General features: G+C 39.6%; 1 protein-coding gene across 2 annotated transcripts in view; it reads right to left on the bottom strand.

The window, feature by feature from the left end:
- Positions 1-25812, bottom strand: part of CPNE8 (copine 8) — a 107239-nt gene that overhangs the window by 53278 nt on the left and 28149 nt on the right. For both annotated transcript variants that reach the window (XM_065627366.1, XM_065627374.1), the window contains exons 4-7: positions 24195-24298; positions 19902-19941; positions 16790-16866; positions 2696-2759 (exon numbers count right to left, since the gene is read on the bottom strand). In XM_065627366.1, coding sequence (XP_065483438.1) covers positions 2696-2759; positions 16790-16866; positions 19902-19941; positions 24195-24298 — 285 coding nt within the window. The remainder of the gene's footprint in view (positions 1-2695; positions 2760-16789; positions 16867-19901; positions 19942-24194; positions 24299-25812) is intronic.

Here is a 25812-nt window from a genome sequence, read left to right as displayed (position 1 = left end):
AACCTGAAGCTTTTCCTCATGACATGGTGTCTCAGTGGATGGAGGGAAGACTAGTAGATGTTGTTTATCTTGATGTTAGCACGGCCTTAGACATTGTCTCCTGTAATAACCTTGTTTCCAAACTGATTAATTACAGACTAGATAACTAGACAGTGAGGGGGAATGAAAACTGGCTGTTGGGCTTGAAAAGGACATGATCAGTGCCACAAAATCCAGCTGGAGACCAGTCACTAGTGGTGTACCCCAGGTGTCAAAAATGGGGCCAGTAATATCTAGCATCTTCAATAATGACCTGGATGATGGGACAGAGTAGATCCTCAGCAAGTTTGCAAATGATACAAAACTACAAGTAGCGGCTTATACACCAGATGGTCGTGCTGCCATTCAGAGCCACCTTTACAGTCTGGAAAAATAAACCAACATGAACCTCATGGAGTTCAGAGGAAAATGCCAAGTATTGCACTTGGAGGGGAACAACCTCATGGACCAGCACAGGCTGCAGGCCAAACAGCTGGAAAGCAGCTTTGCAGAAAAGGACTGCGGGGTCTTGGTGGACACTGAGTTGACCGATGTGCCCTTGGCAGCGAAGGCAGCCAAAAAGCCTCCTGGGCTGCATTAGGGAGAGCTCTGGCAGAAGCTGGAAGAGGTGACTCAGGCCACTCCTGGAGGACTGTGTTCCATTCTGGGCTCCCCAATACAAGACAGACACGGACATATTGGAGCAGTACCAGTGAAAGAGTCACTGAAATGCTGAAGGGATTGGTCCATCTCTCATATGAGGAGAGGCTAAGAGAGTTGGAATTATTTAGCCTGGAGAAGAGAAGGCTCAGGGGGATTTTATCAGTTTGTATAAATATCCAATGGGAGGGAGTAAACAGACTCTGCTTAGTGGTATCCAGTGGAAGAACAACTGGTAATAGGTACAAGTTGAAATACAGGAAATTCCATTTAAATACAATAAAAAACCTTTTTACTGTGCGTGTGCTGAAACACTGAGACTCTGGAGTCTCCTTGGACATTCTCAAAACCTGACTGCACAGAGCGCTGAGTAACCTGCTCTAAGAGGAGCAGGTAGGTTGGACTAGATGATTTCCCAAGGTCTCTTCCAACCTCAGCAATTCAGTGATTACAAAAATCTCGGCAAAAAAATCTCAGAAGATCAGATAAGAATTAATCCAAACACTGAATAACCTTAGGCAGGAAAATATCACAGAGAAAGATGCGACAGCTGCTGAGACAGCACAAGAGAGTGTGTGTGAGAGTGCACACATGAAAGAGCATGACAGAGAATGCAAAAGAGAGTGCAAGAGAAAGGCATTGAGTCCCAAATTCTTTGCAAGCTCCCTTCAGTGATTTTGAACTACTCATCACGTATGTAAAATTTGAGTGGGGTGAATCTAAAGAACATGAAAGCCTTGGAAGCCACCTAGTATTTGTCTTCATTAAAAGGGAAAGAAAAAAATCCTGTTCTGATTATGGATTTAATGACATATTTATGACTTTTAAATAGTTTGTTACAACTGGGATACAAATTCTGGCCTTGGAGGACAAACCCGGAATATCAGGAAATAATTGCCTTTGGACTTTTTTAAGGTCATCAATAGATGCCTGGGGTGATGACATATGTCTCTTAAGAATGGTGGGAGCTTAATTTCTTAATAAATGTAGAGACACAGTTTCTGCAGGAAAGCAGTCAATGTATCTATTTTGTCATCTGATGAAAGTGTGAACATTTTGATCATGTACTATGTACGAAAGTTTCAGCCGACGTAAAACAGATGGGAAAGACAGGTATTTTCCATGACCATACTTATTCATTCATACTAGTAACATGGGAATTTCCTACTGCTACGTGGGAGTTCAACAAGCCTGAGCTGGTGCACCCTGTTAACATAACTGTGCAGGACTGGCAGGTTGCCTGGAAAAGGCAGGGAAGATTTGAGCCTGTGTGCTATTCAAATATACCAGTTCTGCAGAGAAATAATACAAACTTGTCTAATCTGGAAATAAGGCACAAAATTAAGGATTTCTTTTTAATTTAAATATTTAATGAAATTAAGAAAATAAGACACTCAGGGAAGGTCATGACAACACCATGTCTCTCTCTTTAACCAGTCAAATTCCCCACTGCTGGTCCAGCCCCTCCACCTCCCATATTCTTCTGTTTTCTATTACATAAGCAGACATATGCCACTAATAAGGCACCTTCTACTGTTTAAACTCTCATGGCAATTATTTGAAATACTTTACTACTTTTTTTCCATAAACATTAGTTTCACGTTTTTAAAATAACTCACTATTAGCATAAATTGTTTTCATTATAAGGTTAAAAATCCAAAAATGTACTTTGATATTCATGTAATGTCAATGTTCCATAATGGAAACATAATTCCATGGTTGAAACAAATGGATCTTTGTTAAAATTTTGACACTAAGAGATTAAAATGTGATTAATTACTTGGGGAAATAAAGACTAGATTTAAAACTCATCTACGAATCAAAAACTTTAAGCTTTGTATTGTTTTCTGCTTCAGCTATCTAAAACTAAGAATAACTGATAGGAAAAAATTAACGTAACTTCTTACATATATCACAAAATGCAAAATTATATCTTATACCTTTGGCAAGCTGCTGCAGTATAAATCACAAGATCATTTTCATTTTACTGTTCAGAAAGCAATGAACACACACTTACTCGGCAACAGCCCAGCTCCTCTGCTGTTACTATGACTGTTCCACATTTCTTCCCAGGAATTCCTCTGCAAGAAAATACAACTTCATCAACTCAGTTCCTTAGTATCATTTATGAAAGTTACAGCTGACACAGATAAACACAAGGTGAGCTTTCGAGTCACAAAACTGATGGCATTGCTACAGTTTCCCTCTTCTGTCGCTTGTCCTGTGTAAAAAAGTTGGTTCATCCAAAGTGAATTGTTAAATGAGCTGCGTATGTATTTGAACTAGCAAGAAACAAATCGGTTTCAATTTTAAAGGAAATAGCATAAAAAGTTTAAATGGGATGATATGACAATATCAGAAATTCTATTTTCCACCCTCTCATTGTCATTTTGTTGAGAGATGACTCTACAACTTACTTATTTGTGAAAAGCATCCTTTTGCAAATTTTCCTTAAACAAAATATCTAAAATATATTTAAAACTATACGCCGGCCTTATTTGACAACATTTGTTCTGAAATATTTATGAAGACACATAATCTCACATTATGTCAGATACCATAGTTGCAAAATAAATTATAATTCACACACACAGCAATTAAAAACATGCTGCTGCAACACCTGAAAGCACAAACCAGATCCTTAGCATAAAAACCAATATAGGAACAGAAAAGCCACACATAATCTGATAGTATTCAGTGGCAGCAGACTTTTGGGGGGCAGGGGAGGACGGCAGGGGAAGTACAAATATTTAGATGCAACTTTGTGCACAATGCCATAATATAAATGAGTAGTTCTGTAACATCCTAATGTGTATTAGCATGTCCATTAGCACACACCTTAGCAATTACTTCTAGATTTTTTTTCAAAACTAATGTGATTGCTTATGCTCATTTTATTTCTAGTTCTTTATTTCTTCGCATCTTTCTTGAAAATAATTAATTATTTGAATAAAATTACTTTCCAATAAGACATTAATGTAAAATTATATTTTCAAATTGATTATATTTTTTAGGTTTTTCTAAGAGAACTACAGGGCACTCCTGGTCTTTTGTTACAACAAAACATCAATGTAAACATTTACTGTTGTTATTTCATTTATTAGTTTCCTTAATATTTTTGAAATTTTTACAGTGCTCTACAACTTTAAATAAGTTTAGCAAGACTGTGGCATAATAAAGAACTGGCGGGAAAATAGTTTTTAAAAGCAGATAAAAGTTTAGAAATTAGTAACAGAGGAGCAAATACTGATGCAAATTTATGCAAGCTCACTGAAACTCTTGTTTAGAAGTTGATGTTTAAGTCTATACAGAATACATCAGGGAATGCTGCTCCTATACTGCTGCAGTCATTTGGCAGTAATCAGAGGGACAGGTGACTGCTCTCCTCTCAGTGCTACACAGCAAGTTTGAATTTCAGAAGGACAACAGGGGATAGGGGAACTATTCAAGTTTTTGGTGTGAAATTTTAAATGATGATTTAAATACATACAAGACTTATGGCACTCTTCCATTTAATGCAGTATGACTTATAAAGTACAGTTAAGACCAACCAGCAGAATTTTCTTCAAATAACAGAAAAGCATAGTTTTATCAGCATCCCAAATCATCTGATTTTAAAGCTTCAACAGCTCATGACTGAAAATTACCCATTTTAGCCTCTGTAGCAATGGGATATGGCAAATGAAATCTCAGATTTTCAAAATATGGAAAAGCTGAATCTTTTATTTCGAACAGCACTTCTTGAAGCTTCAAAAATGTTTGGAATTTGGTAGCGGTAGCAGAAATAACTTAGTTATCAGGGTAATATTGACCTCACATGATAAAATGTTTCAAGAACAAATGATCATGCCACTGGCGTTGACAGGTAAGGAAGAAACAGAAATCTCAGAAGTGTAACTAAAATAACAGAAGTTCTCAGCACCACCATTCTGTAGGTTATGCCAACTGAACTATAAGGCACCAGCATCAGAATTACCACTACCTGAATCAAAATTCTTCCTACTGAAGTATTTAAGCACAGTTAACTCTGCCATTAGGGACATATTTGAGACAGTCTGGGCAGTGACAGTACTTTGAAGAAAAAGTATGAAAAGTCAAATAGATTTATCCCACTTCCAAAATACTATTGTGTCAGATGCTAGACTGTGAGAAGTACAAATCTGATCACCTCCTGAAGAGCTGGAGGTCTGAAGTAAACTAGAATCATAGAACCTCAGCATTGTAAAGTCCAACCATAACCTAACTCTGGCACTAAACCATGTCCCTAAGAACCTCGTCCAAATACCTTTTAAACACCTCCAGGGATGGTGACTCCACCACTTCCCTGGGCAGCCTGTTCCAATGTCTGACAACCCTTTCTGGGAAGAATTTTCACCTAATATCCAATCTGAACCTCCTCTGGTGCAACTTGAGGCCATTTTCCCTTTTCTATCACTTGCTGCTTGGGAGAAGAGACCAACACCCTCCATGCCACAACCTCCTTTCAGGCAGTTGCAGACAGCGATAAGCTCTCCCCTCAGCCTCCTGTTCTCCAGGCTGAACAGCCCCAGTTCCCTCAGCTGCTCCTCGTCACACTTGTGCTCCAGACCCCTCCCCAGCTTCGTCGCCTCCTCTGCACTCTCTCCAGCACCTCAATGTCTTTCTTATGATGAGGGACCCAAAACTGAACACAGGATTCCAGGTGCAGCCTCACCAGTGCTGAGTACAGCGGTACAATCACTTCTCTAATCCTGCTGGCCACACTATTCCTGATACAAGCCAGGATGCTGTTGGCCTTTTTGGCCACCTGGGGCCACTGCTGGCTCACGTTCAGCGGGCTGTCATGTTGATAACTGTTGATAAGCAAGCTCCATTTCTGACAAACTAGTTTGACAGAGAACCTTGTGCCACCCTGCCTGCAGTTATAACACATGACAGTCAACACCTGCCTGTCTCAAACTGAGATTCGCACAGGAAGACATTTATTAGGAGACATGCTTCAGTTCATCTTATGAACTTGAAGGCCAGGGGAAGCCCAAATCCAAGAGATACATGTGTCTGGAATTATCACGCTGAAGAATGAGGGAAACTGGAGACGCAATCCCTTGAAGATATTTGTGTGGGTATGTCAGAAAAAATAGAGAACTCTTGAGTAGATGCAAAAAGTACACACAGCATAGTCACATCTGAAAGCACTTGGGGTAAAGTCTGGCTTGACGTGTCACCAAGGTTCTCGAGGATATGTGCCTTATAAAAGAAGGACAATATTTTTATACTGTGATGGCTGGCAAAGAGGTGAAATGCTAACTCAAGATTATCACAGAATTTCTCTACAGAAGAAAAAGTTCTCATTACTGAGGAACTAAAAACTCTACCAAATGACCTCTACAGTTTGTGACATTATCAAGTACGAACCTCGTATGCTTGTCTTGAGAGTACAAGCATGAAAAAAGTACTGGACCATTTGGAGACACTAGACACTAAAGAGTTTGTTCTCTTATAAGTTCCCTTAAAAATCATTATTAAAAAAACCCCTTAGATGTAAAGTCAGCACCCTGACAAAAACTTCAGTCCTAGATCAGCCAAATGAAAAGACCTTTAACTAGCAATAATGCCTTGTGAGAAAATAACAAAATAATTTCAAGCTGGTCTTATCGCTGTATGAAAATATACTACTTGGAGATTTACTATTATGGACCAGTCCTTCCAATTGCCAGGGAAATACTGACTAATATTCTCTTCAAGACGAGCATGTAAGAGTTCTACCTGTTTAAATCCAGAATGCAGTGCTACCACCCATCTTCTTTAGTTTTAAGAAATAGCTGGTCCTCAGCTGGAATTGGTTCTATAGCACTAAAGTGACAATACAGAATTTATGTTCAGGCAACTAGTTTCTCTGGATAAATTTTGCTGGAAAGGGTTATGGATCAGGTTTTGTGAGTTAATGATGAGCCAATCTGTATTGCATAACCACTGCAAACTCCAACACTCGGTGCTAGTTATCTGGCACCCAGATGTAGAAAATATGTCAGTCTAAGGCTAAACAGGGTGCAAACTGAACAAAGGAAGGTAAAATGTAAGGAAGATCTATGTTTCAGCGGGTCCTTCTGGTTTGAGAGCCCAGAACTTGTAGGTGTTCTACAGTGATCGCTCCTTTCTGTTTAAATGTTGTTTAAAATGCCTTGTTGGCATTGCATGCCCCAGTTGTTTAAAATGCCTTGCTGGCAGAAGTTGTTATGGCATAGGGTTCACCTGAGGCCTCTGATACTAAAAGCTAAAGAATGAGAGATTTTGCCTTTAGAACAAAGATGCCAATGGAAACGTGCCCAGAGATGGCAAAATAATTGAACAGTATCTGAGGGAGCAAATAATTTGACTGTCAGAGGAACTGAACAGAAAACCATCATCAAATCATCTGAGAGGGACAGAGGGCCCAATATGCAGAGCTGACCCTCATCACAGGGAAGTTTGTAGTCTACCCAGAGCCCGGATCAGGGACATCACCAGGGCACTCCCCAACCTGGTGCACCCAACAGACTACTGCCCACTGCTGATCTTCCAGACAGGTGGGGAGGAAGCTGCATCCCACAGTCTGAGGGGAACGAAGAAAGATTTCAAGGCCTTGGGACAGATGGTGAGAGAGTCTGGGGCTCAAGTGATTTTCTCTTCCCTCCTTCCATTTTCGGGTGATGACGTGCGATGGAATAGAAAAATTCAGTCCATAAATGATTGGCTACAAGACTGGTGCTACAGGCAGGGCTTTGGATTCTTTGATAATGGCTGGTTTTATAAGACACCAGTCCAGTCAGTGATATATGGGAAAGGTTTATCTCGCAGGGGCAAAAGGATGCTGGGACAGGAATTAGCAGGGCTCATTTGCAGGGCTTTAAACTAGATTCGAAGGGGGATGGGGTTGTAGCTGGGCTTGCACCAGTCGGGCAGCACTCTAGAATCAATGAAGACCGGGAGGCCTCCCATATTCCTAGAGTGAAATCAGTGTGCTCAGCTCGCTCCCTGAAGTGCCTGTACACCAATGCGCGCAGCATGGGGAATAAGCAGGAGGAGTTAGAAACCTGCGTTCGGTCAGGAGATTATGATCTGGTGGCATTAACAGAGACATGGTGGGACAGCTCACATGACTGGAATGTGGTCATGGATGGCTATGTCCTTCTCAGGAAAGACAGGCCAGCCAGGCGACGTGGTGAAGTTGCTCTTTACATGAGAGAGCAACTACAATGTACTGAGTACTGTCCAGGCGCGGTTGAGGAGCGAGTTGAGAGTCTGTGGGTGAGAATGAAGGGGCAGGCTGGCAGGGGTGACACTGTTGTGGGAGTCTATTACAGGCCACCAGATCAGGGTGAGGATGTTGATGAGGCCTTCTACGGGCAGCTGAGCGTGGCCTCACAGTCACAGGCCCTGGTTGTTATGGGGGATTTTAACTACCCTGATGTTTGCTGGAAGGACTACTCAGCCAGCCAGCCTCAGTCTAGGAGGTTCCTCCAGTGCATTGATGATAACTTTCTGATGCAAATGGTGGAGGAGCCGACTAGGAGAGGTGCGCTGCTGGATCTCGTCCTCGCTAACAAGGAGGGTCTGGCTGAAGTAGTAAAGGTGGGGGGCTGCCTTGGTTGCAGCGACCATGAGATGGTGGAGTTCAGGATCTCATGTGGCAGGAACAGAATAACAAGCAGAATTGCAACCCTGGACTTCAGCAGGGCCAACTTTGGCCTGTTCAAACAATTGCTAGGGGAAATACCATGGACAATGCTGCTTGAAGGTAAAGGGGCCCAAGATAGTTGGTTAGCATTCAGGGACTGCTCAAGATCAGAGCATTCCGACGTGTAGGAAGTCAAGGAAGGGAGCCAGGAGACCTGCGTGGTTAAACAGGGAACTGCTGGGTAAGCTCAAGCAGAAGAGGAGAGTTTACAGATCATGGAAGGAGGGGCTGGCCACTTGGGAAGAATATAAGGCTGTTGTCAGAGGATGTTGGGAGGCAACTAGGAAAGCTAAGGCCTCCTTAGAGTTAAACCTGGCAAGAGGGGTCAAGGACAACAGAAAGAGATTCTTCAAATACATGGCAGATAAAACTAACACTAGAGGCAATGTAGGCCCACTGATGAATGGGGTGGGTGCCCCAGTGACAGAAGATACAGAGAAGGCAGAATTACTGAATGCCTTCTTTGTCTCTGTCTACTCTGCTGGAGGCTGTCCTGAGGAGCCCCGTACCCCTGAGGCCCCAGAGGAAGGCAGGGCAATGGAGGAGTTTGCCTTGGTTGATGAGGACTGGGTTAGGGAGAAATTAAGCAATCTGGACATCCATAAATCCATGGGTCCAGATGGGATGCACCCGCGGGTGCTGAGGGAGCTGGCTGAAGTCATTGCTGGACCGCTCTCCATCATCTTTGCCAAGTCTTGGGAAACGGGAGAGGTACCTGAGGACTGGAGGAAAGCAAATGTCACTCCGGTCTTCAAAAAGGGCAAGAAGGAGGACCCGGGTAACTATAGGCCTCACCTCCATCCCTGGAAAAGTGATGGAACAACTTATCTCTGGTGCCATCTCAAGGCATATCAAGGATAAGAGGGTCATCAGGGACAGTCAACATGGCTTCACCAAGGGGAAGTCATGCTTGACCAACCTCATAGCCTTTCATGAAGGCATAACGAGGTGGACAGATGATGGCAGAGCAGTGGATGTGGTCTACCTTGACTTCAGTAAAGCATTTGACACCGTCTCCCACAGCATCCTCACAGCTAAACTGAGGAACTGTGGTCTGGACGATCGGGTAGTGAGGTGGACTGTGAACTGGCTGAAGGAAAGAAGCCAGAGACTCGTGGTCAATGGGACAGAGTCTGGTTGGAGGCCTGTATCTAGTGGAGTGCCTCAAGGGTCAGTGCTGGGACCAGTACTATTCAATATATTCATCGATGACTTGGATGAGGGAATTGAGTGTACTATCAGGAAGTTTGCTGATGACACCAAACTGGGAGGAGTGGCTGACACGCCAGAGGGCTGTGCTGCCATCCAGCGAGACCTGGACAGGCTGGAGAGTTGGGCGGGGAAAAATTTAATGAAATACAACAAAGGCAAGTGTAGAGTCTTGCATCTGGGTAGGAACAACCCCAGGTTCCAGTATAAGTTGGGGAATGACCTATTAGAGAGCAGTGTAGGGGAAAGGGACCTGGGGGTCCTGGTGGACAGCAGGATGACCATGAGCCAGCACTGTGCCCTTGTGGCCAGGAAGGCCAATGGCATCCTGGGGTGGATTACAGGGGGGTGGTTAGTAGGTTGAGAGAGGTTCTCCTTCCCCTCTACTCTGCCCTGGTGAGATCGCCTCTGGAATATTGTGTCCAGTTCTGGGCCCCTCAGTTCCAGAAGGACAGGGAACTGCTGGAGAGAGTCCAGCGCAGGGCAACAAAGATGATTAAGGGAGTGGAACATCTCCCTTATGAGGAAAGGCTGAGGGAGCTGGGGCTCTTTAGCTTGGAGAAGAGGAGACTGAGGGGTGACCTCATTAATGTTTATAAAAGGTGAGTGTCACGAGGATGGAGCCAGGCTCTTCTCGCTGACAACCAACAGTAAGACAAGGGGTAATGGGCTCAAACTGGAACACAAGTGGTTCCACTTAAATTTGAGAAGAAACTTCTTCTCAGTGAGGGTGACAGACACTGGAACAGGCTGCCCAGGGAGGTTGTGGAGTCTCCTTCTCTGGAGACATTCAAAACCCGCCTGGACGCCTTCCTGTGTAACCTCATCTAGGTGTTCCTGCTCCAGCGGGGGGATTGGACTAGATGATCTTTTGAGGTCCCTTCCAATCCCTAACATTCTGTGATTCTCTGAAATTAAAGGTCCTCAACAATACCTGCATGTATCTGGACAGGATACAGGCTTGAGCAGTAATTATTGCGTCCTTAGAACAAATGATTCTACAACTGAGACATCACATCTGCAGCACCTAGAGAAGTCTGAAAGGATACTCTGAAGACCACCTGGGCTTTAACAAGGACTGAAAGGAGGACTTCTCCAGAGTTGGTGAAAAAGTCAGAAAAAGATGACAATTTATATGGGAAATCAAACTTAAGAGGTTAAACAGAGCTTCCAATTTTGCAAGCTGAAACTGAAATGAGGCAGAGGATGGGACATTTTTCAGATCATTCAAAAATTTACAGTCTTATCCTTGAATTTACAGAACTTAACCCTCTGGCAGTCACAACCACAGATAAAAACAACAAGACAAATATACAGGGAGTCCCAATTCCAGGGTTCAGACGTTTTTCTATCAATTATGTTCACAGCAAGATGACAGGAGAAAAAACTTCCCAAAAGAGGCCAGCTGGCTCCAGTACAGCCTCATTAGCAGGCAATGGCACTCAGATGTGAATAACTAGCACAGAATGCTCATTAAGCTTTGCAATAGCTCTGCCGCCTCATTAAAGGGAATCCCTACAGGAATGCACTTAGTAGATCCTGAAAGCAGCATTGCTCAGAGTTACAAATGTGGCTAGCATCTTCTCTCTAGGAAGACAGAAGATGCAAATATCTAGTTCTGAATAATGTCTGGGAAGGTGACACTCTCTTGAGAGAAAAATAAAGCTGTGTCATATCTGCAAGTAGGTACGTATGCACTTCATCCTTTCATGCTAATACAACTGGGGCATGCAAAGCCAGTCTGAAGAAATCTTACCCATGGAGCTGTTTTGAGAAAGTATTTAATGAATCTAGTAACCCAATAGGTAAAGAGAGTAAATATTACTGTTAAAATGCCAGATTCTCCATTTCATCTGCTTTGCATGACTAGATTTATTTTCCAAGAGAAATTATCCAGAGCAAATGTTCACCTCTGTACCTGGCCAGTCTGTAAAATAAAGTGCAGCACTAAAGTATGTTCTTGAACAGAAACACTCATAGTCACCACCTTACTTGGAGCGACAGACTGCACTGAATTCAAAGCCCATAATGGTGTCAGAAACAGAGAATGAGGTTCAGGAAACATCCTCATAGCTGCAAAGACCAAATACTATTAGGTTCATGCCTCACAGGCATAATCTGCTGGTGCTTTTAAGACCAATGAAACTGCAAGTCACGCCAGTCATGAAGGCAAAGAAGAAAAATGTGCGTGTATATTTTCACTTTTGCATTCATCACGAAGGTTAGTAGCAACATATCTTTCAGCCTGCCTGACAGACCACTGCAATGGTGACCCTCTAGGCTCAATGATTTTGATGAAGGATAAGAGTATGCTTTCACAGTAGACTTTCTAAGGGAACTTTCCCTGGTGATACACAACCTGACTTGGAGTTGGCCAGCTCATGGCAGCCATAGAGTCTTGAATCTCATTGGGCTCTTCTAAATGTCTAAAGTAGATAGATCTGAAGTTTAAGCTTCAAGTTTTTCTAATTTTCATTTTGACATAATGTCAGAGCTTACTTGAGTGCCAATCAGAGAATGGAATTCAACATTCTCAAGCTGCTTAAGTACAAAAAGTGCTACTTCAGTAGGGTGGCTGATTGGGACTAAACCAGTACTGGGCATTCTCTTTTTTGTACATCCGTTGGCAGAGAACAGAAAAAGCAAAATGTTAAAGAGCTTCAGAACCACTGTGAAGAGAAAAAGCTCTCTTATCTCAAGTGACACCATAAATAACTTTCAAGTTATGTGAATGTGAGCTTGACTTTGTAAAGAGAAATGTAAATTCAAAGCATTCCTTAGGAATGGAAGCCATGCGATATTGTAAATTGAATTACTATTATTTGAATATTAAGAGACATTAAACACACGTCTATAAGCAAACAATCCTGGAATGCAATGGTTTAATGGAAAAACTAAGACAACAAATGTCTCCCGAGACACCAAGGTATCCAGATTTCAGAGAGTCCAGAGTGAACAATTAACCAGGCACAGTTGTCCAGTCACAGCACTGTCATCATTCTGCAAAAAGCACTAATTGCAAAATAAAACCTGAACTCTGGCAAGTGCTGATAAAGAGTCATGAAGACTTCTTCATTAACATTAACAAATATCTACTCATATCACATATACAAAAAGGAAGGTATATTTCAAATTCTTTCAGGGGGACAACTGATTTGGGCCCATTTACTAATTGCCTTACAACAGAGTACCCTCTCAGCACCAGACCTGCACAATGCTTGTTTATCCAAGACAGAATGTATTACACAGGTCAACACATCTGTGAAATAATTATAAGACCTTTTTTCCATAGAATCTTCACTGATATCTTTTCCTTTCTCATAGCTAACTTGAAACTTTAAAACTTCATCTGTTACACACCTGTACCAAGTGATGTCAAACTGCTGAATGAATGATTTTTAATCTACATGTTTGAAATAAATGTCAGGAATTTTCTCATTTAAAAAAATGGGTAGCGTGCCAAATAATTTACCACTTCATAGACAGAAAGAACTATAAAGACCCTCAAGCAGTCAGCAAGATTTGTCTTACTAAATATGGGTGTCCAAAGTCAGCACCTTTCTCTGACCAAACCACCACAGGCTTCCAGTAGAGTCAACTGACAACTAGTCGGAACAGTCAATGGAGCTGCAACAGCACTATTCACCGCGGCCGTTAGCATAAGTTAGGCCTAGACAGTGAAAAGTAAGCGAACTTTTGTTGTAGTAGAAGTAAACAAAATAGAGTCACCCTCTTGTCCCGATTGACAGCATAGTGTTTGTGTGCTCAAGCAGACAGCCAAACTACGCAACCAACCCACCTGCCAACAAGAGCTAAAAACACGTCCCGAACGAGTGGAAACGTGTGTCTCCACGCCATGGTGCTGAGGTTTTCCTGGGACAGCGCTGGTAGGAGCTGGCCAGGGGCTGTTTAACTGGGTCACTGGAGTTCCCCCTTGTTCCTGCCTTGTACCTTTGTGCTCCTTTGTGGGTGCATAGATGGGGCTTGGATGGGCTGATGACTCTCCTGGGAGGGGTCTGGAAGCAGCCAGGGCAAGGTATAATTTGGGCTCCCCCACCTGCTGTTGTGCCTCTCTTCTTTGTTTGCAGACAAGCTTTTTAATTGTGTAACCTAACACACCTCTTCTGTTATACCACTTACTATATTTGTCCTCAAGGATATTTCCTGGATATTTTTAAGTTTTATACAATATTTATTTTATTGCAGACAACTTGTGATTAGCTACTGAAAGTGAAGGACATCTTAAAAGTTAAGGTTCATTTGCGAACCTTGATAGGAACAGAAAGTGACACAGTTTTAGAGTGGCTTTTCTGGGTAGTTTTTCAAGTTATTTAAGGAAGTGATGCAGTGAAGTAGTATTACTTTTAACATATGTTACTGTGTGCATTAGCGTGTTTTTAAGTTTAAATAGTCTGTTTATAAGAGTTTTCCTGAATTGTGCTGCAGATACTGAAACCTTCCTCACCTTCAGAGTTGAAGAATTTACCCTGAAAATGGAGTAGTTCCCAGTGTGCACAGTCCCACCAATACAGAGAAGGGAAAAAACAAGGAACAGGTAGTGATATTAATAGAACTGTTTATGCCCTTGATTTAAAAAGAAATAGTGTAAAAAGTACTGCTGTGGTCCTTGGGGAGGGAGGGTGAGGGGGGCAGGAGAGGTTGCGGGGAGCAGGGAGGATTACTAGGGACTTGTCATAAAGACTGAGTCTGTAAATACAGTGATCAGGTAACTGAACTATACTTAGAACTCTTCAAAATTCAGCAAAAGTGCATTTATTACTGACCTCAATTCTGAATATTAAAGAGAATATGTATCATATTGTTAAAGGATGTTGCAGCAGTAATGATCGCAGTGTTCAGGGAATTCAGCAAGAGAACTAACAGATTACATTTATTACAAATCAATCTGAAACATCTGCAGTTGGCTGTAAATTAGGGAAACTAAATCAAAGGCTTATTTTGATAAAACAGTACGTGGAAATGTTTTGCAAAGACCTCTCAAGTTTTTTCATGTTACTTGATTTTTCAGCATGAACTGTATGGTAAGTCCTGCTGAATAGCTGAAATTTGCTTCTGTACAAAACCCAAATGACTGGAAATAAGACATTTACAGGCAAAATTTAGTCAAGGCTAATGGATTGGAAGGGCATAATTACAGGAATGCCTCCCTGCGGAGCAGTGCCAGCCAACCCATGACATTTATCATTCAAAAGGATTTGTTGCAGGTATGCCTAAGTCTCGTAAATTCAAGTAGTTTAAATTCCATTAAAATATTTTTTAAACTTAAAATATAACTAAAGAAAGTTTACCACAGTTTTCATAATGGAAATATTTATTGTATTTTATTTTAAAGTTTTCATGATTTCATAAGGACCCTTAGATTAAGTTAAATGAAAACTATGTAAATTGTCTTTAGGTTTATCAGTTTAAATATTCCGTTCCGAACTGGTATTTCATCCAGAAAGTGTTCTAGAGACAAACAAATTATTTTTGGCATGAAAACAGGAAAATTCAGATGCTTTTCCAAGCTTATGCTTGCAGTAGAATTGCAAAAATTTAATAATTTAATTGGATTCAAGTATTGAGAAAAGTTTTGAGTTTGACAGCTCAACACTTTAAAAGGATAGTTATCATGTGTGGGTCTCCTTGAAGTTGGCCACTGTTTTCACCATGATGAAAGCTTTAACACCACCTCCACAGAACATCACCATGCTATTCGATACAAACTAGAGAAAAGCTTTTTTTAAAAAAATTATTTTATCAATGGCATTAATTTATTTACATAAACAAGAAAAAAGTCTATAATAAAATCTAGGGGGAAACGTTACCATTGGTATATTTTGGACACTGATAACAAAATACTGACTTCTGAGATTTTTCACAGGACTTCAAAGCTGTTACTTAATGTTTAAGTTTGAGGTTGACAGGTACAGGATACAAGATATGTACATGAAAAGATAAGTAGTGTATAAACCATATAAACCACTAATGATAGATATACAAGTGTCATCTCGGTAACAGAAATGGTTATTCAAACATACACATAGAAGAAAATGTATTACTAGGAACATATTTCTTAAGATTTTTACATCGGAATAATAATGCATCATTAATGTAACTCAATTAAGGAGTTTTCTTGTATTTGCAATTATACTAAAATAATATCTAAATACATTCTGAATTTTGCAGATTGTTGTAGTTCATCAAGATCCTGGTTCTTGTTATTTGAATACAAAGTCAGAATATATGCCCTGAGTGGTGTTTTCAGCAAAGCTTGGCCCAGAATAATACAAGACTTGCTAAGCCTGAAAACTTCATCTGCCCTTATAATGAAATCAGTGATGAAGAAAAGTTAATGAAGTAACCCTGGTATATTACTCATAATGAACGCAGTATAATGGGACAAGAAGGACACTCCATCCGACAGAGTAACCAAACTCATGATCATTCACTGCAGTGCAATCACGATTAAAAGAAAAAAAAATTTCAAGTCAAAAGATATTACCATCACATGAAATGTCCAGTTAGAACTTTAAATGTTTGCTTTTAAAGTCATATGTGAATTTGTAGCATACATTCTGATAAAAATTGTAAAATATTTTCAATTACTCAAACATTATTTAGGAATAGAAAATTAAGATTGTTCATATAATTTGTATTTTAAATATCTCTGCATCCCTCTGAACAACAGTTTGTAAATATCAAAATCCTATCCGTGGGAGAAAAATCCATTGATCATAAAGTTTTTCATAAATTCAGTAGGATAAATACAAAATATTTGATACTGTGGCTTGTCTCATTGTTTGGGAATTGTATTATTGGGAACAACAGAAATACAAGTAGGAATGTTTGGATTTGAAACAGTGAGGGTTTTCTTCCTTGATGCTTGAACAGAAGGCAATAAAGATTTACGATGTGTTCATTTGCAAACTAGAAAGATAAACATTTTTAAGATTAGCATACTTAAACTCTGTCTAATGCAAGAAGTCGATAAACATTTTGGATGAGTCAATTCCTTTGCTAATTGTCCAAACTGAAACTTAAATTATCATAAAGAAAGACTTCTATTGTACCTAACAATTTATTCTCTCTTTGAAGCCATGTCTGTCAATTCCATGTATCAAGATACCTCAAGGCAAAAACACCACAACTCTGACCTCAGGCAGCAGTGTGTATTCATCCAACATTCAAGAATGCCATACTTACACAATCGATTTTTCCAGTCTGCTCCCCTGTGACCCAACTATTTCTCCCAGTGTACAAAACATTTGTCCCAAAAAGTCCTGAAAAACAGTAACATAAACACTCAGAATTCATATTTCACATTGAGACAAATTTGCTTTCCCATTTTATCTGGGTGCTTCACTAGTGTAGAATACATTCTGCTGAACATCGCATCTTAAAAATAATTATGCAATAATGACTCATAAAACAGACTCACTATTACATATTTTAGATTGCACTGGGTTACATTTACAGAAGTAATTCTAATGCACTCCACTTACTGTTTTTATATTGCCATTTTAATCAACAAAAATGAAACTTGATGGAAAAAACCATGACTTTCTTCACCTTCTTTAACTGGAACATTTTAATAAATTTCTCTTTTATGAAGTGATTCTACACTGATCCTATTAATTTCTTGGAAGCTAATTACGCTGGCAGAAATTCTTGCCTGTGCAGGATCTGTATGAGTACCCTGGATTGACAGTTATGCACAAGTATTGCTTTAACGAGACACTTTATTTTTGTGTTTTATAATTTAACTGCATCACTGAAAATCACCTAATTTTTATACTATATCTCCCTGTAGCATAAGAAACCTAAAAATATGAATGGATTTTCAAACTGTTGTATGTCTATTGGAAAAAAAAAAAAAGAAATTATGCTGCAGTCCAACTCCTTATCTTGCAAGTGAGAAAGAGCTTGCTAGCTCTGTTACTTCCCAGCATCACTGGCAGTGGTAGTAGCAGGAGTTTGTGAGATTTGTTCACGAATGGTAAAGAGAATCGAGACAGTGTAATTCCCATACAGCAAACCATAACTTACGACACTGTATATAGTAGTGAATATATGTACAGATAGTTCTGACTCTGCTCTCGGCCCAGGCCACTCATTCCCGTCTCTGCACTGTGTTAGTTATGGGTCCCTACAGTGAACTGGGCCTGAGAACGAATCCCACTGACGAGGAAAACAGCCCTGCAAAAAATAAATTTTTGAACTATGTCCTCTAACTGCTCTGACACTGCGACACTGTTTCCATAAAGATTGAGTCTTTTAAAATGGTTAAAATTAGTCTGAAAATACTCAACCCCTCATTCATTTTTAAAAACATTAGGCATGATACATTCTAAAATAACACCATTTTCTACACTGAAACCACATATTCCACAATTTTCTCTTACTTTTGGCGCAGTTTCTCTGATTGATTTTTATTAGTTCCACAGTCTGTTATTAATTAGAACCGTTCATTACTCTGTTCCTTTTTTCTTAAATAAGGAATTTACCATGAACAAAAGAGTCTCATTTCAGGTGGCCGGTTTTATAAGATTACATTATTACAGACAGCCACAATGGCAGCACTGTCTAGTCTGGTTACTTCATACATCTGTTATAAAATTTGCTTCACTTGCTTCTCATTTTGCCAAATCTGAGTCACTGGAATTGAAATTCTCCAGGTTTCACCCCCCAAACTGTTCAACTATTAAATGACACCGCCCAATATTTCCAAAGGAATGGGTCAACAGCTGTTTTTAGGAACAGGAAAGATCTTATTCCACATGAGGTGACTACAACACTCGAGATGTCTCACTATGCAAACACCTCTGGCCTGACATTTTTCGGAAACACCAAGCTCCCAGTGCACAGATATGAGCAAAGCTCTGCTCACATCCTACCAACTCACTGCCCAAATCCTTGAGAGCTCCGGGAAGGAGACGCAGGACGCTGGCAGCAACAGGAGCCATCCAGACCAACCCTGAGCACTCGGGAAGTGATGGAAATTAATTGCTGTGGTTAAGAAACACATTTCTAGCTACCATCTTTCACAGGGGTCTCAGGGCTGTCTTCTTTGTGTGCATAATACTATATGGCAGAGTTTGGGTGTCTTCAGCACAGATACCAAGTCTACACCAATTTGTACACATTTCCTCTTAGAGACAATGGAGGGAAACATATTTCTGATATTAATGTTAATGTCTAAAGAATAAAGTTTTACTCCACACTTGAAAATTCGAGGAAATTTGCACTGTTGAAAAAATAGGACCTAATGTGTCTGAGTATGCTTAGCCTCCTATACTTAGAATGTAACACGCACATATATAATTCAAGATGCACTTGAATAGTCTTAAGACTCTCTTTTGTGTGGGGTTGGTTTTTTTTTTTGTGGGCTCAGCAAGATACTAAAATCTTCAATTCCTGTTCTAGTAATCAATGAAATCTAGGCTCTGTATTTTCATATATTTTTTTGTTTGCACTTCAATAGTGACTAACTTGTGTCATGTTTCTTAGAACTTAATTATGAGGTTTTTGTACAAAAAAGTACATTTGGGGAAAAAAAAGAATTCAGATAAACCAGTTACTACAGAAGTGCAAACAATCTTGGGCAGAAGGCCAGGATGAGGATTTATCCTTCTTGAAGATAGCACAGGGAAGACTTCTATTTTCTGCATCTTCCTATCTAGCATTGCAGTTATTCAGACCACCTTTCCATGATGACAGAAGTGCAAAGCAGTTTGTCAGGGGCTTTAAATCTTTACAGGGAGGATCTAACTGGAGATCAATGACCAAAAGTCTTATCTTTTCACTGTCAAGTGCACACACACCCCACATTCTTTCCATTATTCTATTTTCCTTTGCTCCAGATTCTTAAAGGTTCTCCTAAGAAACCTTTCCTGGTTTTATTTCAAAAGAATCACTCAGAAGCCACTGAATTCTATTCTCATATCTCTAAAATCTGAAGTTAATATTTAAACCTTCCACTTCAAGATGACGTGAGCATAAAAGATTTCTACTAAATTAATTGGGACACAATCAAAGCCTGTTTACAGTTTACAATTTTTAGGACGCAGAGAAGTATCAACAAAATGCAGCTTATGATATATCAGAAAAGGTATAAACATGCTTAAATATGCTCTTTACAGGAGGAATGTCCCATTAAAATTATACTCACAAGCATTATGTATGTTATTAGCAACAGCACAATCACTGTATTTGTCTCCATGTATCTGGTATTACTTACAGTCAAAAGCAAATAAACATATTTAGGAAAGCGTAAGCATTTCAGCACAAGAAGGTATAATAGTGAGATAAAACTTACATGTTTTGATAGGTTAGGACTCTTCGAGTCAACATCATAGCTTAAAAAAAAAAAAAAAGAAGGAAAGTTATATCAGAGTTGCCAGATGACAGATCTGAAGACAATGTTAAAAAAAAAAAAAAATAAAATAAAACAAACACACACACACCCCTCCCAACCCTCCCCCACACACCACCAAAAAACCCACCACAATTCTTTCACTATTTCAATGGGTGAAATTCACACAAATAGATACGTGGATGGAAGTCTCACCAGTAAGGAAGGCAAACTGAATCATTACAGATTATAGCACTACGGTTCACTAGCTCTTCGAAACGAAATTAGTTTTCAACAAAGTGCAGGCTACCAAGAGAAATTATTGATACTCCTGTTTGAACAATGAAAGCTGCCAAAAATCACAACAAAAATTAAAAATTAATCTTAGAAAACAAACTAACATATGAATTATTTTCTTGGGTAATTTTTTTGTCATTTGACTAATTAAATTGTAATAATTGACAATAAACTAAATTGCTTTTAGCAAGAGTTTGACTTGTTTTCATCTTATCATAATCTTGTTCTTCCTCCAGCTAGAAACTGTCATTGTTTCCCTTCCATTACCAAGGCAGATTTCAAAAAAATTACTCTGTGAATTCAAGAGAGACTAAAAAAAGTAATACAAAGAAATTCTTGGGGGATTACTAATCTCTATACTTTCATAGCCTTCCATCTTTATCAGATAATCCACAGTAATATTTTTATCAAATCCTACATTCAGATTCAATTGAAAAATATCTACTACATGCCTCTCCACCTCTCCTGCACGTTTCCATTCCCACCGTGTGCTTTGCTATCCCCGTGGTGGTGCTGCCACAATGGGTTGCTGGGATGTGTTATGGACCAGATCACAAATCAGGAATACCATAACACATAACATAGCTGGACGTGGTGCCGTGCGGTCAAAGTTTTAGAAACATATTTGGAAACAAAGGAATGACTATAAAAATCCCTAACATGAATTTAAAAAAAAAAAAAAAAAAAAAAAAAAAAAAGCAATTGCATACTGTCTGATGAAATTTAACAGAAAAAAAAAACCAACTGGTAATTTGACCCAAGGGCCAGCTACAAAACTAAAAAAAGAGAACTACTTCACTGGCAAAATCAGTAACAAATCAAATACAAACAGAAAGGGTCCTGAGACATTGGCGGCTGTACAGTTTAGGAGGGGGGCTCAGATTCATTTATCAGAACACCAAAAATAAGATACACACTTGCCACTTGATTTTTGCTGCAAAAAATATAAATTATATGACAAGTTTCTCTACATGAAAAATTAACACTTTAGCCAACAGTAGTACATAATTTTGCTGAGGAACTTTAAAAAGGAAGCTTTCTAAAGATGCTTTTTTCCTGATCTAAATCAGAGTTTTATTCCATGAGTAGCTGTAGGAGTTGCACATTTTTAACCCTAAGTTCTACAATATTTTGTTTCTCATCTGTCATTGTTACAGGGCTCTAAAGTAAATCCACAGACTATGGCTACATGGTCACTTGCAGGCAAACATCAATAACAGTTATTCAGCTCTGAGTTCAGAACAGACTTGTCTCCAGGTAATCTAGAACAGCAGCAGAAAGCAGTCAGGTCTTTCCAATAAGTACAGAGTACGTTTGGTATTTACAGCTTTTCACCAATAAATAAACAGGAGTCCATTTCTCTGCTACACAAGGAATCAAACTGGAGACTGTATTTTTCCTTCCAGGACCAAGTCCTTTGCAGATAGCCCTTATTCAGAAGTTCTTTACAGACCTGGCTTTCTTTGCCTAGACTGAGCTTAGCTTTCTCTTCCTTGGTTCATTTATTTTGCTCATCTCTTCTACTGCACTGCCTCCTCCCCATAACATACATGCATCCTACGAAGAGCAAGAGGCAACAAAAGCACAACTCCTACACAGCCCCAACTGTGTCTTATTTCAGCAATGCTTTACCTACACTTGGAGAGGAATCCTTAATTTCACAAAGTAACTAATGCTTACTTAAAGTTAGTTTAAATAACAGGCAACTGTTATACACAGCAGATTTAATGACATTAAACCCAACTTCTAAAATCAAAAATAAAGTCTGCACCAGCACCAGGCTTCTGTGGTGCAGATGAAAGAATTTGTACCCAGCGATCTAGAAGCACCCTGTAAGCTTTCCTGGCACTGAGTGATTCCTTTCACTCCCTGAAATAGCTGAAGTCTAGGTGGAAACAGCCAGCTGCTATCTGTGTATTGAACGCAATGGAGCTTTTCCTCCTCACTCATCCCTCCAGCACTTCTTGTTTACTTAGGAAGCATTCTGACATGCTATAAAAAGACATTTTATGGCTAAAGAAAAATTAGATGTGTGGGGTTCTTTTTGTTTTCACAATACAGGAACTGCTGCCATTCAAGAGCATTTTAGTACACCCTGCTGGCAACTTCAAACAATCAGCAAAACTACATGAAACATTATTAACTTTGCTAACATAGATCTATCAAGAATCATACTTTTTCTTCCACTGCTATGTGAAGAATCATCACTAATGTGATCACTGCGCTATTTATTTTATGCTCTGCTTAATGTACAGATTGATTTGCATTCCAGAAACTCGGGGGTGGGAAATAATAAAAAACAAGAGACTGTAAGAGTCACTTTGAAGCAACTACTTGGGTAAGTAAATGGCACACTAAGACTAAAACCTAGAAGATTTTAAAACAGCTTTACGAAGAACATGCTAGGAGATTTTAGGCAAATTATGAAGTCTTTCACAGAATGGTTGGGGTCAGAAGGGACCGCTGGAGATCACCTAGTCCAACCCCCCTGCTAAAGCAGGTTCACCAGAGCAGATTGCACAGGAATGTGTCCAGGTGGGTTTCAATGCCTCCAGAGAAGGAGACTCCACAACCTCTCTGGGCAGCCTGTTCCAGGGCTCTGGCACCCCCAAAGTGAAGAAGCTTCTCCTCATGTTCAGATGGAACCTCCTGTGCTTCAGTATGTGCCCCTTGCCACTCATCCTGTCGTTGGGCACCACTGAAAGGAGTCTGGTCCCATCCTCTTGACACCCACCCTTGAGATATTTATAAACATCGATGAGATCCCCTCTCAGCCTTCTCTTCTCCAGGCTGAAGAGACCCAGCTCTCGCAGTCTTTCCTCATAAGAAAGATGCTTCAGACCCCTCATCATCTTTGTAGCCTGCTGCTGGACTCCCTCCAGTAATTCCTTGTCCTTCTTAACCTGGGGAGCCCAGAGCTGGATGCAGAACTCCAGATGCGGCCTCACCAGGGCAGAGTAGAGGGGGAGGAGAACCTCCCTCGACCTGCTGGTCACACTTTTCCTAATGCACCCCAGGATACCATTGGCCTTCTTGGCCACAAGGGCACATTGCTGACTCATGGTCAACCTGTTGTCAACCAGAACTCCCAAGTCCTTCTCTGCAGTGCTGATTTCCAGCAGTCAATCCCTAACCTTCTTAAACTGTTTTGCTGTCTACATGACAGAAATGCAATAAATGCATGTTCTATATCAAGGCAAACTTGCAACGTAACTTTAAATTGGGAAGCAATGGTACTACAATTTAGCACTACTATAATCAACACCTGAGTATTATTTGTCACAATTCCATAAAGCATATCAGGAGACCTCAGTCTTTAGGATTATAAATTATAAGAAGGGAGACTACACTGTATCTTTATTGATATATTTATTAAGTAACTAACAGAGGATTCTCCTAAATACTTCTCAAGAATGAATATACTAAAAGAAATACAAATGAAGGCAGAAATCTTTTGAAAGTGAAAGTGAAAATGAGATCAATTCCACCAGTGGAATGAAATTAGTAGCTTTGGAATAATGTCAAAAGCCATCTACTTCTGGAACAACTGCTTTCATTTAAAAATCTTAAAATTCAGTGTACTTAAATGCATACTGGCATTTATTTTAGTAAAGAAAATGTTGGTTCTGTATTACTTGTACAGTATTTTATTTCTGGTATGTCCATACCTGTTTTATTGGCTATGCTGCAAGAATATTTTAACATTTTCACATACTTAGCTTTCTGTTTTCTAAAAGTAATGATTGTAAGTAAGATTGTACTTTGCCTAGTTAACACCTGCCAATTTCTTAAAACTTAGTCATTATTTCATTTATTTTTGAGGAAGCAAAGCTAAATCAATCATGTTTATTAATGTGTTCCGTGTCAATAGACACAATTCTTTTCAAGTTATTTTATGCTGAACAAAACTTAGTATGTTTACAGAGGCTACAATATTAGAGTCAAATATTGTTAACTTACAAATCAAATCGCAGATTCTCTCTTTCTTCAAAGAAGTAGTCCATTATAAATTTTCTTACAAAATCTGGATTTAAAGTATTATCAATTACTTCTGTTCTTCCAAACTGTAAAAAGAAAAGTATAAGTTTAAGCCACATGCTATAATGAAGTATAATTAAGTAGACTGCCAATATCAGCAATATGTGATATATGAGAGCGCCTGTAAAAAATTCTCTTGAACAGATGCCATGAAAGAAAATGACTGTGCTCACATTAATAGGTCAGTTATCTGTGGTTGAAGATAGACTGGTAGAAGATCTCATATTCCAATATAAAGTGTGGTGCATGCCCTGCATTGTATGACCTAAAGTTTATAAACATCAGCTCCCAAAGCTGATCAGAATCCACAAAAATTTGGGGAAGAAATTCAGTAACAAAAATCCACCAAAAAAAAAATGACAACAGCAAGCAAAAGCTTGCATATATTGCTTATTTCAGATAGCTTTAAATATTAGGGAATGTCATCCTTCCACTTGAAGTGTATAATTTTTGCATTATTCAGCTCCTATTTCAGCTCAGCTCAGCTCTCTCTTAATCTCCCCTCCCTCTGAGCTTTCCGCAAAATGCCTTTGCTTTCTTGGTGTTTACAGGAAGAACCTCAGTTCTCATCAAGCTGAAACTACTTTAATTAAAAAAAAAAACCAAAACACAAACCACTTTTGATTGACATCAGTTCATACACATCACAGATATAAATGACTGAAAATATCGATGCGATTGTTTTGTTCTTGTTTTAGCCGTTCTTTAAAGATTCGCAGAAAACAAACAAAAAAGAGTTATTATTGAAATGAACATTTCATTTTGTCCTACTCATTGAACATATCAAGAGAAATTCTAATGTACCCTACTGAAAAGCTTTTTGACAGTCTGCTGAAAGATCATCATTAAAGAGTCCTCAAAACTGCAATCTGGGACTAGAGGCTTTTGAATGACTCAAAGACTGCCACCCACTTTATTGACAGGACTTAACTAAATCAATAAACACGGATAAATCATAGAATCATAAAACAGTTTGGGTTGGAAGGGACCTTAAAGATCACCTAGTTCCAAACCCCTGCCATGGCCCGGGACACCTTCCACTAGACCAGGTTGCTCAAAGCCCCGTCCAGCCTGGCCCTGAACACTGCCAGGGATGGAAAGAATAAACCTTCTTGTAACTGAAGGTTTTTGAGATGCATTTCCTAAAAATGTTTCACATCACAGATGTGAATCTAACCACTGTAGCCTGCACAGAGCCCCTAAGCTTCCAATAGGACCCTCCCTAACCTGGACCCTGCACACTTCTAACTGAAATGAAAGGACAGAGCATATTCCACTGTCTCTTCATTGCAAAACTAAGCAACTTCCTTCCATTGCTTGATTCTTACTAAAATAAAACGGTAAGGAACTCCAGTCATATTATTTGCATGCTTTAAAGAAACTCCATTACTGTCAGCAACTCTTTTTACTCCTTTGAATGACTGTGCATTCATGTATTCAAACTGCAGGGGACTGACTCCAAGCACCATTCTTTTACGCAGGTCATCTGGAGAAGTAGGCCTGTATCTAAGAGGACAACTGCTGTGCAAAAAGCAACTGT

Source organism: Caloenas nicobarica, chromosome 1 (genome assembly GCF_036013445.1).
Source record: "Caloenas nicobarica isolate bCalNic1 chromosome 1, bCalNic1.hap1, whole genome shotgun sequence".
In the NCBI taxonomy this organism is placed as follows: domain Eukaryota; kingdom Metazoa; phylum Chordata; class Aves; order Columbiformes; family Columbidae; genus Caloenas; species Caloenas nicobarica.
Note: the sequence above shows the minus strand (reverse complement) of the source record. Positions and strands in the feature narration are given on the sequence as shown.